General features: G+C 46.9%; 1 protein-coding gene across 1 annotated transcript in view; it reads right to left on the bottom strand.

Annotated features, from left to right (window-relative positions):
* Positions 1-6: 6 nt before the first annotated feature.
* NEMP1 (nuclear envelope integral membrane protein 1) overlaps positions 7-13,296 on the bottom strand; it is a 25,939-nt gene continuing 12,649 nt past the window's right edge. The window contains exons 2-9 of the mRNA XM_004700536.2: positions 12,320-12,441; positions 10,946-11,165; positions 8,967-9,039; positions 7,772-7,865; positions 7,193-7,307; positions 5,450-5,675; positions 4,542-4,715; positions 7-3,792 (exon numbers count right to left, since the gene is read on the bottom strand). Coding sequence (XP_004700593.1) covers positions 3,612-3,792; positions 4,542-4,715; positions 5,450-5,675; positions 7,193-7,307; positions 7,772-7,865; positions 8,967-9,039; positions 10,946-11,165; positions 12,320-12,441 — 1,205 coding nt within the window. The 3' untranslated portion in view covers positions 7-3,611. The remainder of the gene's footprint in view (positions 3,793-4,541; positions 4,716-5,449; positions 5,676-7,192; positions 7,308-7,771; positions 7,866-8,966; positions 9,040-10,945; positions 11,166-12,319; positions 12,442-13,296) is intronic.

Here is a 13,296-nt window from a genome sequence, read left to right as displayed (position 1 = left end):
CATCACCTAAGGCACCAGGTACCCCTTTGCAAGGCGGCAACCACCTCCAGGTGAGCTCCAGTGACCTGAACCCAGGAGCAAAGGCACTGAGGACACCACAGCGGCATGGCTTCCACAGAGCTCATAACCAGGGCCCACTGTGCTGTGCTGGAAAGAAGGCTATTTCACACGCTTCTGACTCGGGCCCAGTGCCTACAGAACATGGAAGCACCAGGGATCTGTCCAAGTCTCCTGTCCTTGGTTCAGCTCAAACCCCTGGCATTCCAATCCGGAGTCCAGAGAGATACTAAAAGGGCACTGACTCCCCTCCCTTTCCTCCTACTTCGATTGACACTCCTCACTTCAGGGAAACGTTATGGGCACATAGTTAGGAACCATTTTTACGTGGGCGTCCATCTGAGCTCATCTTTTTCTGGAAAAACAAAAAGATTGAAGGCGATTGTGTAACCCATTCCCAAGGCTTTCTCCTTTCTATCAGGCAGTGGGAGAGCCGGCTATCTAGTCTACTTGGGCCCTTTGCAGTCATCAAGCTTCCTGTGGTGTATACCAACTGGGGACTGAGGAAAAGGGGGCTGGGCTCGAGGATGGGATAGATTAGCACAAAGTAGAACACTGGGGCCAAAGAGCGACTCTCAGCAAAACCCCCTTCCTAAGACATTAAAAATCATAATTTGGGAAGAAGGTGGGGGGTGCTGACAGGAATCTAAAGTTCTTCACTTCCCTAGGTTTGGTCACTCTGTTCCTTTGGTCTCGTGAAAGCAATCGTAGTGGGAAAGTGAACGGGCAACGTTTCAGACCACGTGCTTCTGAGACCCCCATTAGTGGGAGGCACACTTTACCCAACTTGACCAGACGGAACAGAGGCGATGGATTTCCGATGTTGACGAAACCCTGAGCCCTAGGGCCAATTTACAGCTTGGTATTTGCCAAGTCAGACGCTGACAAGGCAGCAGACCTGGCTCCACGGGCCAGCTCACCCCATAGTTATCCCTTCATCCTTCTGGAAGAGATTGGTCTGGGAGGAGACGAGATTGTGCTGAAATTGCAAGAGCTATCACTGCCAGAGAAAATTAAATGGGGGCTTCAAGCAGTGACTGAGCCAGTAGACCAAGTGGCCAAGAGGGGCAAAAGCAGCTCCCAAGGAGGGCTGACGGAGCCGTGCCATCTGCAGGCACACGGAGACGCTGAAGCACCGAGGGCAGAGCCACACCGGCAGCCGGCCACAGCTGCGCAGCACACCCGAGTAGCACTGTCCTTCACTGTCTGGAGCAGCTCTCAGCGCGATGGCCCACAGCTCGGCTCCCGGCTCCAACCACCACGCAGACAAGAGTAACAAGCTGCATTTGCCCTCACTCACCCCAAACTCCGGCACAGTGAAAATGTGGGCCTCCAGATGGGAACTGTACTTCACAAGGAGTTAGCAAACAGAAGCAGGGTCTCCTCGGCTTCACAAGCCTCATCACAAGAGAAATGGCCTACGGCAGGAGGAGCGGCCCACCCTGAGGCAAGCTCCCTCCCTCCCTCGGGAGCTATTTGGGGGGAAGGCAGCAAAGCCACCAGGGAACCCTGAGATCACTTGGATAGCTGAATTATTTGTTTGATACAACTTTGGCTCAAATATGCTAGGTGTCAGTTTCTATAAATAAGGCAAAAATAGTTCTATCTCAGAAGTTTCACGGTACTTCAGGGCGGGATAGGATTTTACCATATACACAATGCATGAAGGCACTGGGGTTCCCCAGTATAAACCTCCTTGAACCTACCACCTCATCCCGTTGCACCTGCCCCAACACTGCTCATGTTTCACTTTCCGTCTTGAGTCTCTCTGCTGCCAACTGAGGTGGCTGTCACTCAACAACAGTCTGAAGCTGTCGAAAAACCTGGAAGAAATGATCCACCAGCCACCTGAAGAGGGATCTTGGTGCCGATGGAACCCAGGGCCTTTCCACATGATCCACTAAATGGCTGGTCTGCAGGCGTCACTGTAGCTTCTTAAAAAAATGAAGGCCTGCTTCCCCCAGCACGGAGAGCCAATCAACCTGAAGAGTGCTCTTGTCAGGAGTGTCTACCCTACTGGCCAAAGTGATCAAGCGTCCCCTTCTCCAAGGGGGCAGATCAGATCCAGTAGAGAGAAGCAAACAAAGAGCAGCCAGGGGGGGATCTGCCCCCTCACAAAAACACTGCTGGTTTGTAAGCAAACTCTCTCCTGGCCAAGGGAGGGTCACAATGACCTCCAGTGGTGAAGTGAAACTAGTGGCCCTGTAATCAAAGGTGCTGTCAGTCTCTAATCAGAAATAAAACTGCAAACAAGTAGAGGATCGTGAAAAAGCGGGTCCAATCCTGGATCCAGGTAGGTGAATGACCCCCTGGCACGCACAGTTTGCATAGTAAGAAATGTTCCAGACAGTGTCGGGGCTGATAACTCAGGTTTTGTCCTGAGGGGGCGGATGTGTGTGTGGGGGAGTGGCGACAGGATGAAAGGGGCACAGATGTTGAGGAAAGGCTGAGAGGATGTGAGGAATGAGGAGATGAGCAGACGAAGGAAGGAAGGGGAAGGGAAAGGAGATTATGTCCTGATTCCATTGCAACCAAAAGCTATGTGACCCACGGAGGCAAAACAGAGCGCCTGGGCCAGGTGTCTAAATCCCCAGCGTAAGACGGCTTCTCTGAGCTGGCGTGAGTAATGCCACAAACCAAGAGCAGGCAGGGATGAGGCCTGGAACAACGGCACACACGCCCAGGAAAGACAGAGGGAGGCAGGCGGCTGAGGAGGAAAAGCTGAACACAGGAAGGACACGGCCAGTCGACCTTGCCCAAAGACCCTACAGACACATCCCCAAACGTTTGGCAGGCAGCCCTCAGAGCAGAGCTCACCGGCACCCCGCTCCTGGAGCTGCAGCGGCCAACCCCGTTATAACTACAGAGGGGTCTGTGCACTTCCCGCTCTGGGGCACCTGCACGTTCCAGCATGTGCATTGACAATATTTCAAAAATATATACTATTTGCTTCAAAAACACAACAAACAAAAATTCATCTTCCTCTACGAAGGGTTACATCAAGACTGATTCTAGTCACTGAGATAAGAGGTACGAAAGGCTCAGAGTTGTGATTTCTCTATGAAAGATCCAGCCTAGAGTCTGAAGTCATTGCTGTAGTTATAACTCCACTCACTCCTGAGGGTCAGCTGCAGTGGTAAGTTATCTGATTGGGAAAATATAAAGGCTTCCTTGCAAAAGGTTGTGGGAAGTGTCGTTATTTTTTCACTTTTCTATGAAGTCCCTTCTTAGAAGCAGGAGTGCCAACCATGAATGTTCTTCCGGAGAGGTCCCAGAATGCCACGCGAGCCAGCGTCTTCCTTGGGAATAAGAAGGTGGGCTGAGAGCTGAACCCAAGCCAGCAGACTGTTACTTCACCCACCCTTCTTCCCAGAGGTTCCACACAGACCACCTCGGCCAGTGCCGGAGGGAGACCGAATCAAGCTTCCAAGTTCAGGGAGAGATTTTCTGCACTATCTCACCCCGTTTCAAAGGGCTGAGAAGCAATTGCACACCATGTGCAACAAGGAACGCACAGATCCCAAGCCAGTCCGCAGCACAATGACTGAGCACCACTAAGACAGGAAGTTGTTCTGTGTGATCGCAGGGCACAAAGGGCCTGAGTTCTCCTCCTCCGAAGACGTGTCCTCGAAGAGCTCACTCTGGACAAGCATGCTCCCTAAGCCATACTCCTGCTCATGGACAGACACCTCGTGTGGGGTGAGGTGGTAGGAGCCTTCCACAAAGTCAGCAAATCTGAAAAGGAGGAAAACGATACTGATTAGGAACCTGCTCTCTGGGTTTGTTTTGTTTTGTTTTTTCTTTTTTTATCAAAAGAAAAACCAATGGAAATCCTTTGACAGGCTCATAGCTCAAATTATACAGAGTCTAGCCAATATCCTTGTCCTTGCCCAAGGACTACAGTAAGAAAGAAGAGAGGGCCAGAGATCAATATCCCCTTCATCTTGTTTAATCCTGCTACTGTCACTGCAGTGCTAAGGTTCTGTTCCTGTGGCTGCTAGGTGCCCTCAAGACAGTCACAACTCATCACTGCCCTGTGTGCAACACAACAACAGTGCTGCACAGTCCTGGGCCGTCCTCACAGCTGTGTGAGCCCAAAGGTTCCATTAGTCATCTGTAATCCCGAGAAGAAGAGACCATGGGACATTATAGGTTTATTAATGTTTATAGCTCCATAAAGTTTATGCCATCAAGATTCTACACTGAAGCTTCGCATGTTCACTGTACAGTTTTGCTCCTAAGTGTACGTACGCACACACTCACTCACTGACTCACTCAGAAAGCAAGGAAGACTATCAGAGGAAACACTTGGCATGGTCCTGGAGTCTTCCCATTGCCATGTATAATCAAGCCGATGTCCACATGCTGACACTTACTTTTGGGAAAAGTCAGTGAGACAAATGGCTCTCTAGCAGTGTGATCTCGGCTAGAGTTCTAGGTTAACGATCCTGATAAATGCCTGGCTTATGTGGCCAAGAGTTTACCTTTTTGGAGACTGAATTCGAGACACAGTCTTCCAAGCAGGGCAGTCTGGGCTTCTACAATATTCCTGAAGTTCTTGTAAAGCCTTCCGAGTCTCCACCTCCCCTTGCATCCGGTACTCCTCTTCTGTCAGAAGGCGGGGCAGGACAGGCGTTTCTGCTGCCCTACACATCTTTCTGTGCTCATCAAAATAACATCATGAATCATGAATCAGTAAGCAGCCTAACCTCGAGCTCCCCTCAGTGAGGCAGCCACACAGCAGACAGCTGAGCACGAAGATCCATCACTCTCCCACCTTTCTCAAGCCCTCTTTCATAAGGATGGGCCCTTGACAAGTCAGAGTAGCCACGATTATTCACTAACATGAACAAAGTCGCTCGTTCTACAAAACAGGAAGATATGGATTTAGTTTCCAGTCGATGGAAACAACAGGAAAGCACTGGCTTCTGGCCGTGGCCGTGAACTTGGTTCACCAAACTGAAGGCGTCACCTCGACTGCTTCCAGGAGAACCGTCTGTGACGTCCTCAAGGGCCTGTTACAGTGCTAGATGGTAACATGCTACAAGTCCCATCTGAAAACGGAGATCCCAAGACTACCTGATTGTCAATGCAAAATCCTCTGAAACCAGGTCACCTGGAGTATGTGGTAGAAAGTGGTGTAACTAGCACCACCTGGTGGTAATAGGAACACATACCAGTTACTAGATGCTTTTATTTCATAAAATGACTAGAAAACACGCCTGGAGAGCTGCTAAAGGAGTAGACCCCCAAACAAAAGCAGAATCATTATCATCATTATACAGAAACGTCCATTAACGAAGACGCCCGAGTTTACACCTCTGTACCCTTTTGCTGCAACTGCATACCTCCCATTGCACATGTCAGTACCGTTATCCTGCCTTCCGGTCACCTGTAGGTAATGTACAGCCACTGGACAGGGTACTCCAGGTTCTTGGTGCACAGTGCAATGACGATAATGGCAAAGGCCATGTGTGGTATCTGGATGCCAGAATACATGAGGGACAGGCCCATCAGCTGCAAGGCCCAGGTCAGCAGGTTGATACTTCGCTCATTCTCCAAGGGCCCATACTTGTAACACACTGCAAAACTCATGAATCCAACTGTGAAGATGTAGCCTACAAAAGAGTTATCAGAAGACATTCCTTATCCAGTAGACCTGGCAAAAGTTATTTGTAGGGGAAGCAGCAGTAGATTCACTGTATCATCCACTGGACCAGGAAATCAAGCAAGAGTTTTACTCAATTATTCATACCTCTGGCAGTAGGATATAGTTAGATCCGTAATTTGTCTATGCTTTATGTCATACCAGATGTATTTGGCTTAAGTGTAACATTAAGATTCAAAATGAGTCAAAAAGTATTGTTAGAAAAATTACAGAAAACTTTATTAAACAAAAGAATTTAAATGTGAAGATATTGTTTCTTGACCTATCTGGCTAGGTTTATAAACTTCTGCAGGTGAGGAGTTGTTTCCAACTCTCCACCCCTCCCTGAAGAACGCTGCGCTCCTCACTCACATCATGCCAGAACAGCAGTTTTTGCATCCTCGGGGGACTGTGGAGAGCATGCTCCTGACAGCGGTCTTGACGTTGTAGGAACGGGAAAAAGGCCGGAAAAGACGAGACGAGGGTTACAGGTATGCCGGATGAGGTGAACGCTCGCCCTCCAGAGTGAGATGGTGAACTGTCATCACAGAGCGAAAACCCTCAGCATCCACCTCCCTGGACTATTTTTAATCTAAGCCGTTTTCAATTTCCTTAAAATTCCCTCCAAAGAAGTCTCTGTGATCTCCCTGCATTCTTCCAGAAATCCATCAAGATGACTCCTTTATCTTGGGGGGGGTGGGGTGGGCAAAAACCCGTCACCATAACCGGCTGCTCTGCCGGCTCTGCCTTGAATTAACTGGCCCAGCAGATCCCGTCGTCAGAAGACACTCTGTCAATTGGACCTTTTTTCCTGGAGACACCCTAACAAGACGAAGACAAGTGCCTGGCTGACTCCAATGATTGCACAGGCGCGTTTGAACATGTTTTGTTTCAGATAAACCTGCGTATGTGTGAACTGGAGCCCGAGAAGCAATGCTAGTTTACTTACCTCATACATCTTGAACATTTCTGGGATAGTTTACTTAAAGCATCATCTCTCAAGGACATAATCAAGGGCGAGCAATCTGGATGACTAGAATTCACTGGGTCCTTGACTTCCTAGGGCTCCCCCAGTATATTTAATATATGTCATGATTTTTAAAAAGTCAACGTCCAGCTCTTTAAAATGAAGTCTACTGTGTAAAGAGAGGTGCACTTACAAATACCAACAAATTAAAAGTCTCATCCCAGACAGTGAGTAACTACCTGTAGACTGGTTAGAAATGCATGAAGGGCTTTCAGGTTTGAAAGCTAATAAAATAACCTGGACTGTTTATCTCCCATAAGCAGACAATAGCCTTGTCATGATTGATTTAACAAAAGCAGCCTATAAGCATATGAGGTTTTTTTTATTATTAATAATTGTACCGGGGGCTCTTACAAATCTTATAGAAATCCATCATTCAGTAGTATTAAGCACACTTGTACCTATGTGGCCATCAACATTTCCAAAGCATATGAGAAGTTAACAGTAAAACTAAAACTTACTTAGAAGATACTGCCAGTAACACCTCCAGATATCTTGTAAATTCTTAAAAACTAGTTGAATGAGGTACAGAGAGAAGGACCAGCCTCCCGCCAGGATGACGTAAATGGGACTTTTCTAGACAGAGAGCAGAAGTGAAAGCACAAGGTTACAACAGGCGTCCTGCTCTCAACACATTAGAGAAGCAAACGGAACAATGATTTACCCAAAAAAAACAACAAACCCAGCCCACTCAAAGTGCACAAAACATATTTCTTCAAAAGATGTCCTTTACATTTAAACTGGTACTGTCTGCAGGGAACACTGGGATAATAAGAAGCTAAATAACTTAAAAGCCTCGCTGTGTAATTAACAAACAGGAAGGAGGCTTTAATCCTCCCAGTGCACAGGACTTCATATAAAAAAGGAGTTTGTGGGTAGCTGAGCCTCATGTTGCAGGGGAAAGGATCTGTCTGAATCAGGAAAGAGTAGGGCACTGACTTGCAGCCATCATGCAAATGTGTAGTTCGACAATACCCAGCAAAGTCCTTCAGCTAGCCAAGCACCCCCGAACTGCACAGAAGGAGTCTTCTGCGACTTACCCTGGGCATAAACTTGGAGAGCATAAAAATGATGATTAGGAGAGAGGCCACGATTCCCACACTCATCCCAGTGGAATAGTAGAAAATCTGGCTTCTACAAAGATAAAATGTACTTCATGACCGTGTCCACAGCATGCAGGCCATGGATACACACAGCATACAGCCCAACAATTGGCAAAGGTACCAAATTAGAGCATATCTTCACCCAAATCTTAAGGTCAGAAAAAAGTAGCTACTGGTATGATGTGGCTGCTGCCAAATGATGAGCATTCATATCAACAAGGCCCCCTCAAATAAGTATATCCCAATAATAAACATCTACTTAGTTTCCTAGCCCCCTCCTACCGCCAGCCAGCATGTCTCCTGACCTAGTTTCACCTAAGAATCTTCTTCGGAGGAATTGCACAACTTCTCTAGGAAAAACCAAGGGGCAAGAACACTGTCCTGGTGGAGAATAGAAAGGGAACTGAACTGCTTACCTAAGGCCCAGCTTGGTAAACCAAGCATGTGGGCTAGAATCTCGGCCCCTACCACTATCCAGGCTTTCTACTAGCTAGTCCGCTCACCATAAGCTTCTCTCAGGAGCCCCAAAGCAGGAACAACCCGCACCAGACCACTCCAGCCCAGCCTCAATGTCCACCTGCTAACTGTCCCTTTGCTACTTTCACACTTTCTCACTTCTTTTACGTCTAATGCTAATGTTGATTCAAATTTTGTTCAGTGTTTATGTGGCTATCTATATGCTTCTATTTTTACATGGTAAGTCTCATCTGTATCTACTTAGTAGGTTAAGCAGGAGATGAATACATGGAATATACTAAATATAACAACAAAACTTAGAAAGTGTCTCTTTTCCTCTGAACAGCATGAATGAAACTCAACCCATGGTCCTATGTAACTAGAGCTTAACGCTTTATTTCCAGTGGTGGACAGGGTGGTGATGTTCAAATTCAAATACTGGCTGAATCCCATTACATAACAGACTAATCTAACAGGGGAATTTCACTATTGCCAGCCTTATTAATAAAAACAAAAATCAGAGCACACATTAATGCAGCAGGAAAACTCTCCAAACAGACGATGCCCTAGTCATGAAGGTCATGGACCAGTGACGGCCACACTTAATGTTTCATGATCAAGGTCACGCAGGGCAGGTCTGGGTCCCCTCATAGCACAAGCTCGCCTCCCAACCTACCTGCTCAGCAGGTCTCCACAAAAAAATAGCGTAAGTCCCAGGAGAAAAACGAGGAAGAGTTTGGGGTCAAATCCTGAAATAAATAGAGACTTCTGTTTAACCGACGAACCAAACAGTTTAAGACAAAAGAATAAAAGGCAATGTAAGTGTTACTGGGTCAGCTACGGCAGACCATCTTCAACTTTTCCCACTCTCGACTCCTTTTCGCCTGAGCAATTTGCAACAGGGGCAAGTCTGCCCAAATACCCCAGATCCATTATGTGCTCGATTTTGAATTGACTCCTGGTCACCGCACACTCAAAACCCTTTTACTATTGCCAAATTTCTTAAAACCCTCCCTTCAAATATGTGGGGTCCCACACCCACAGTTGAAGAAGTTTTGAGCTACAGGAAGATACATGCAACCAGCACACGTAAGGAGCAATGCAAGTGCCACTCAAAGTCGGGGCCACCCCTCCTAAGAAAGCGTCAAATTCAGTCTCTGTAGAGCGTATAGTCTCTCAAAGACCTTACTTTAGTTTGGGTGACTTATGCTAAAGGAGCCTTGTGGTGTAGTGATGACGCTTTGGGCTGAGCTCAGCGTGGTCGGCAGTTTGAAACCACCAGCAGCTCTGAGGGAGAAAGACTGGGCTTTCTACTCCTGTAAACAGTTACTACAGTCTCGGAAACCCACAGGGGGCCGCTACAAGTCAGAATTAAGTCGATGGTAGGCAGACCAATGAATGCTGAGTGGAGTCTGGCCCAGTACCAGCAGCGCTTCATGCAGTCACCCACAAGGGGTCTCTACCACTCAGGTTTGCGAACCTTCAGTCACTTAAGGAGCAGAATTCAGTTTTGCCTAGAACTTTGGGCCAAGGCCAAGGCCCTCTGTTGTTCATCAACTGGCTGCTCTCCTAGCCAACAAGACCGTCTACTTCCCTTTGCTACGCTACACAAGCAGGGCTGGAAAAGCAGACACTCGCGTACATCTCACTCAGGACCTGCAGGCCCCAAAAGAGGTCTCCCAGGCCCGCCCACAGCTTTCAGACCCAGAGTCCTGGAGCTGAGTCGGCAGCAGGCCGACAAACAGAGAGAGCAGTAGTAAGGCAGAGCACTATAAGATTAGGTTAATCTCTTACAACCAAAGAACTGTGGTATCCTAGCGCAAGTGGAAGAGCGTGCCCTATTTCGTGGCAAAACCTAGGGACATGCCTACTATTCACCAGGACCCCGGCTAGGAAGCAAAGAGAAACCAAAAGTCGGAGAGAATCTGAAGGGAAGTGTTTCCCCTGTGAAGGTTTCCCAGGAAAACTCTGCCAGACCGCTGAATAAGCCTGAGCCACAGACAGAGGTCTCCCCTTTATTGGCAGGGCTCCTCATATTTCCTTCAGTTGTGAACCATTGATATTCAATTTTACCTTTCTTCAGCTTTTGTGATTTTACCATTCATGTTTTCAAATGCACACCTGCGCAATTCAGGACATCTACCTTGGTTGAAGTGTATGTGGCACTGTGGCAATAGAGAAGCATTTTAAAAAGAAAAGAAACTCACTGGCATAGCGTCGATTCCTCATAGCAACCTCCAGGATGGAGGGAACTGGCCCTGGATAGTTCCGAGGCTGTAGCTCTTTAAGGGAGCAGAGAGCCTCATTTTTTTCGCCCACAGAATGACTGGTGAGTTTGAAATGCTGGCCTTGGAGTTGGGGTTCCAATGCATAACCCACTATGTCACCAGGGCTCCACTAGGAATTTAAGTCTTCTCATTTCTAAGTTAGGAAGTCATCACGCTGACCTAAGGGGACGTCTTGGTTCAAGAACTGAAAGGTCTTCCATGGGGTGGAGTCTCCCTGAGCTGTCTGGAACAGAGGCGTACTCAAGGTTATAATCAAACCCCAAACAGAGCTATCTTTGGGCTGACTTCTTTATCCTACTAATGCCACAGCCAGAGCTCAGCCCTTCCTCACTAGGGAATCCCTTACCAACACAGAGGAACGACTTACTCCGGATCACAATGACACTGTATTCAGTGTCCTTCTCCACAAGCTCCACTTGGACGCAGGTCTTGGTGCTGTAGAGACCCACGTTAACATACGTATCATTCAGCTTCTCTTTTAAAAAAGAAGAAAAAAAGTTCCAGATACTAAACTGCTCCAGCTCCTTGAGCTTCTCCTCATTCTCCACCTGGGTGACTTGTACCATTTTGGAACTATTTATCCGAATCTGTAAAACAAGTAAATTTGGGATGAGAAAGAAGGAAGTAGGAATTCTACGTTTCCACGTGTACAAGCTTTTTAAAGACGTCCTAGAGTAAATGGCGATATTTGTGCTAGCACCAGTCTATCACCTGTCTTAGAAGAAGTACAGAGAAGCAGTAGCTACAACATAATTGTGCGAGCAAAACTGCACATGGTAGGGAGAGGGGGGTGTGAAAATGTCTTATTCATATGAGCTGAAGCTACTATTAGACTAGCGCATAAAGTGGGTGGGGGGGAGCACGGGGAAAACTTCCCAGCTTGAAGAGTCATCAACATGGCAGTTATGAAAAACCATACAAAACAAGGGTCTAAAACATTAAGAAAATTGCCAGACATGAACAGCCCCAGACAACTGAAAATGTTTCCCATAATGACAGGCTGAGAAGTTCAACCCATTGTCACAAATTACTGATTATGAGTAAATGTTGCTCATAATGTGCCCAAGATAGAATATGATTTTTCTATCAGGCTAGAAAAAAGAAAAAGAAAAAAAACAACCTCACAAACCCACCCATATGTTCCTGATGTGAACAAATGCCCTTATCAGTAGCTCTGCTTACACAGCGGCGGCAGCAATTCCAAAAGGCTCATTTTGTTCAATCACCATTAGAGCCAGACACTCCTGTTGGCCAGGTGACTTAATGGTGGTATGAAAGAAAGGAGATCAAAGTCATTCTGTCAAGGGATAGCTGTGGCTCAGGGATTCATGAAACATCTTCTTTGGAAGCAGAATAGGTTAAGAGCAGCGAGTCAAAGATGTTTACGCCCTGGTAGGCATGCAACGGTTTCCAGCCCAAAGAAGGCATAAGGCTTGAAAGAGAAGAGAGCTAGCATGTTATTATGTTGGGAAAAGGCAAGGGTACAGAGGCAGAGCAGCTCCCTAAGGGAAAGAAAGGATGAAGGAAGTTTACCAAAAAGTCTGCTTAGAAATTCAGGGTATTTTAGGTGCTTCAGGGAGAAGAGAGAAGAAACACGTCGGAGGAAGCAATGGTTACTGATGAAAATACAATTCAGGATCATCTCAACCCTAACAAGGTTGTGAGCAATTGTGTGTGAGGGAGAAAAATGTGTCAATGTCCTTACAAATCACAGACGGGCATTCATACCGGGTGCTCTTACCTGTATCCGTGTCCATACATCATGCCACTTTGGGACAAGCACATTTTTGTAACAGAACTGCTGGTCGCTACTATAATAAACTTTGGACTCCTGAAGCATGACGACATGAACACCAGCTCCAGCTTTATGCAAAGAGAAGAAACATGAATTATGTATAGTAAGAGTACAACATAGCAAGCTAAGAATTATAATTCATCTCACTAAAAGAAGTAAACCAGCCACTTTTATTAAAGGCCATATTTCAACTTGGGGTTAGACTCTTAGCCAGACTGAGAAGGGAGGAAGAAATTAGGATGAAAGAAGGAATAAGGCAGTCTTTATTTCTCTAAAATGTGATCACCAAATATTACAAACAGTCATTAACCCAGAACAAGCTGCTATTGTAAACTGGTCACTTTTAAGATCGAGGAGAGCCTGACCCAAGGCATGATATTTCCCATCACCTCGCATGCACGTGAGAGAGCGCTGGGCTGTGAATGAGGGAAGCAGAGAAGAAGGGAGGCCAGGAACCGCAGTGCTGGTGAAGAACGCTGAACGCACCATGGCTGACTGCCTGAAGAACACACAGATCGGGCTTGGAAGAAGTACAGCTAGACCGACCCCTAGAAGCAAGGACGGCAAGACTGTAGCAAGTATTCTGAACATGGTATCAGGAGGGACTAGTCCCAGGAAAAGGGCACCACCCTTTGCAAAGGATCAGTAAAAAAGAGGTAGACCCTTAACAAGATAGATTAGCATGTGGCTGCAACAATGGGCTCAAGCATCAGAACAGTTGTGAGGAGGATGCAGGGCACCAGGCAGTGCTTCCTTCTGCTGCTATGAGTCTACGCTTGACTTGCTGGCACCGAATGACAATATTGTTAATTGGGTACAAACAGTAAGCTGAATGCCTTGCATTTGATCTCCCAGTTAACCCTCCCAGCAATCCTATGAGGTAGGCACTCTCATAATCCTATTCTATAAATGAGGAAGTACTT

Source organism: Echinops telfairi, unplaced genomic scaffold (assembly GCF_000313985.2).
Source record: "Echinops telfairi isolate 266 unplaced genomic scaffold, ASM31398v2 ScPeMD7_2;HRSCAF=8, whole genome shotgun sequence".
Classification (NCBI taxonomy): domain Eukaryota; kingdom Metazoa; phylum Chordata; class Mammalia; order Afrosoricida; family Tenrecidae; genus Echinops; species Echinops telfairi.
The sequence above is the reverse complement of the archived record's forward strand: the minus strand, read 5'-3'. Positions and strand labels throughout refer to the sequence as shown.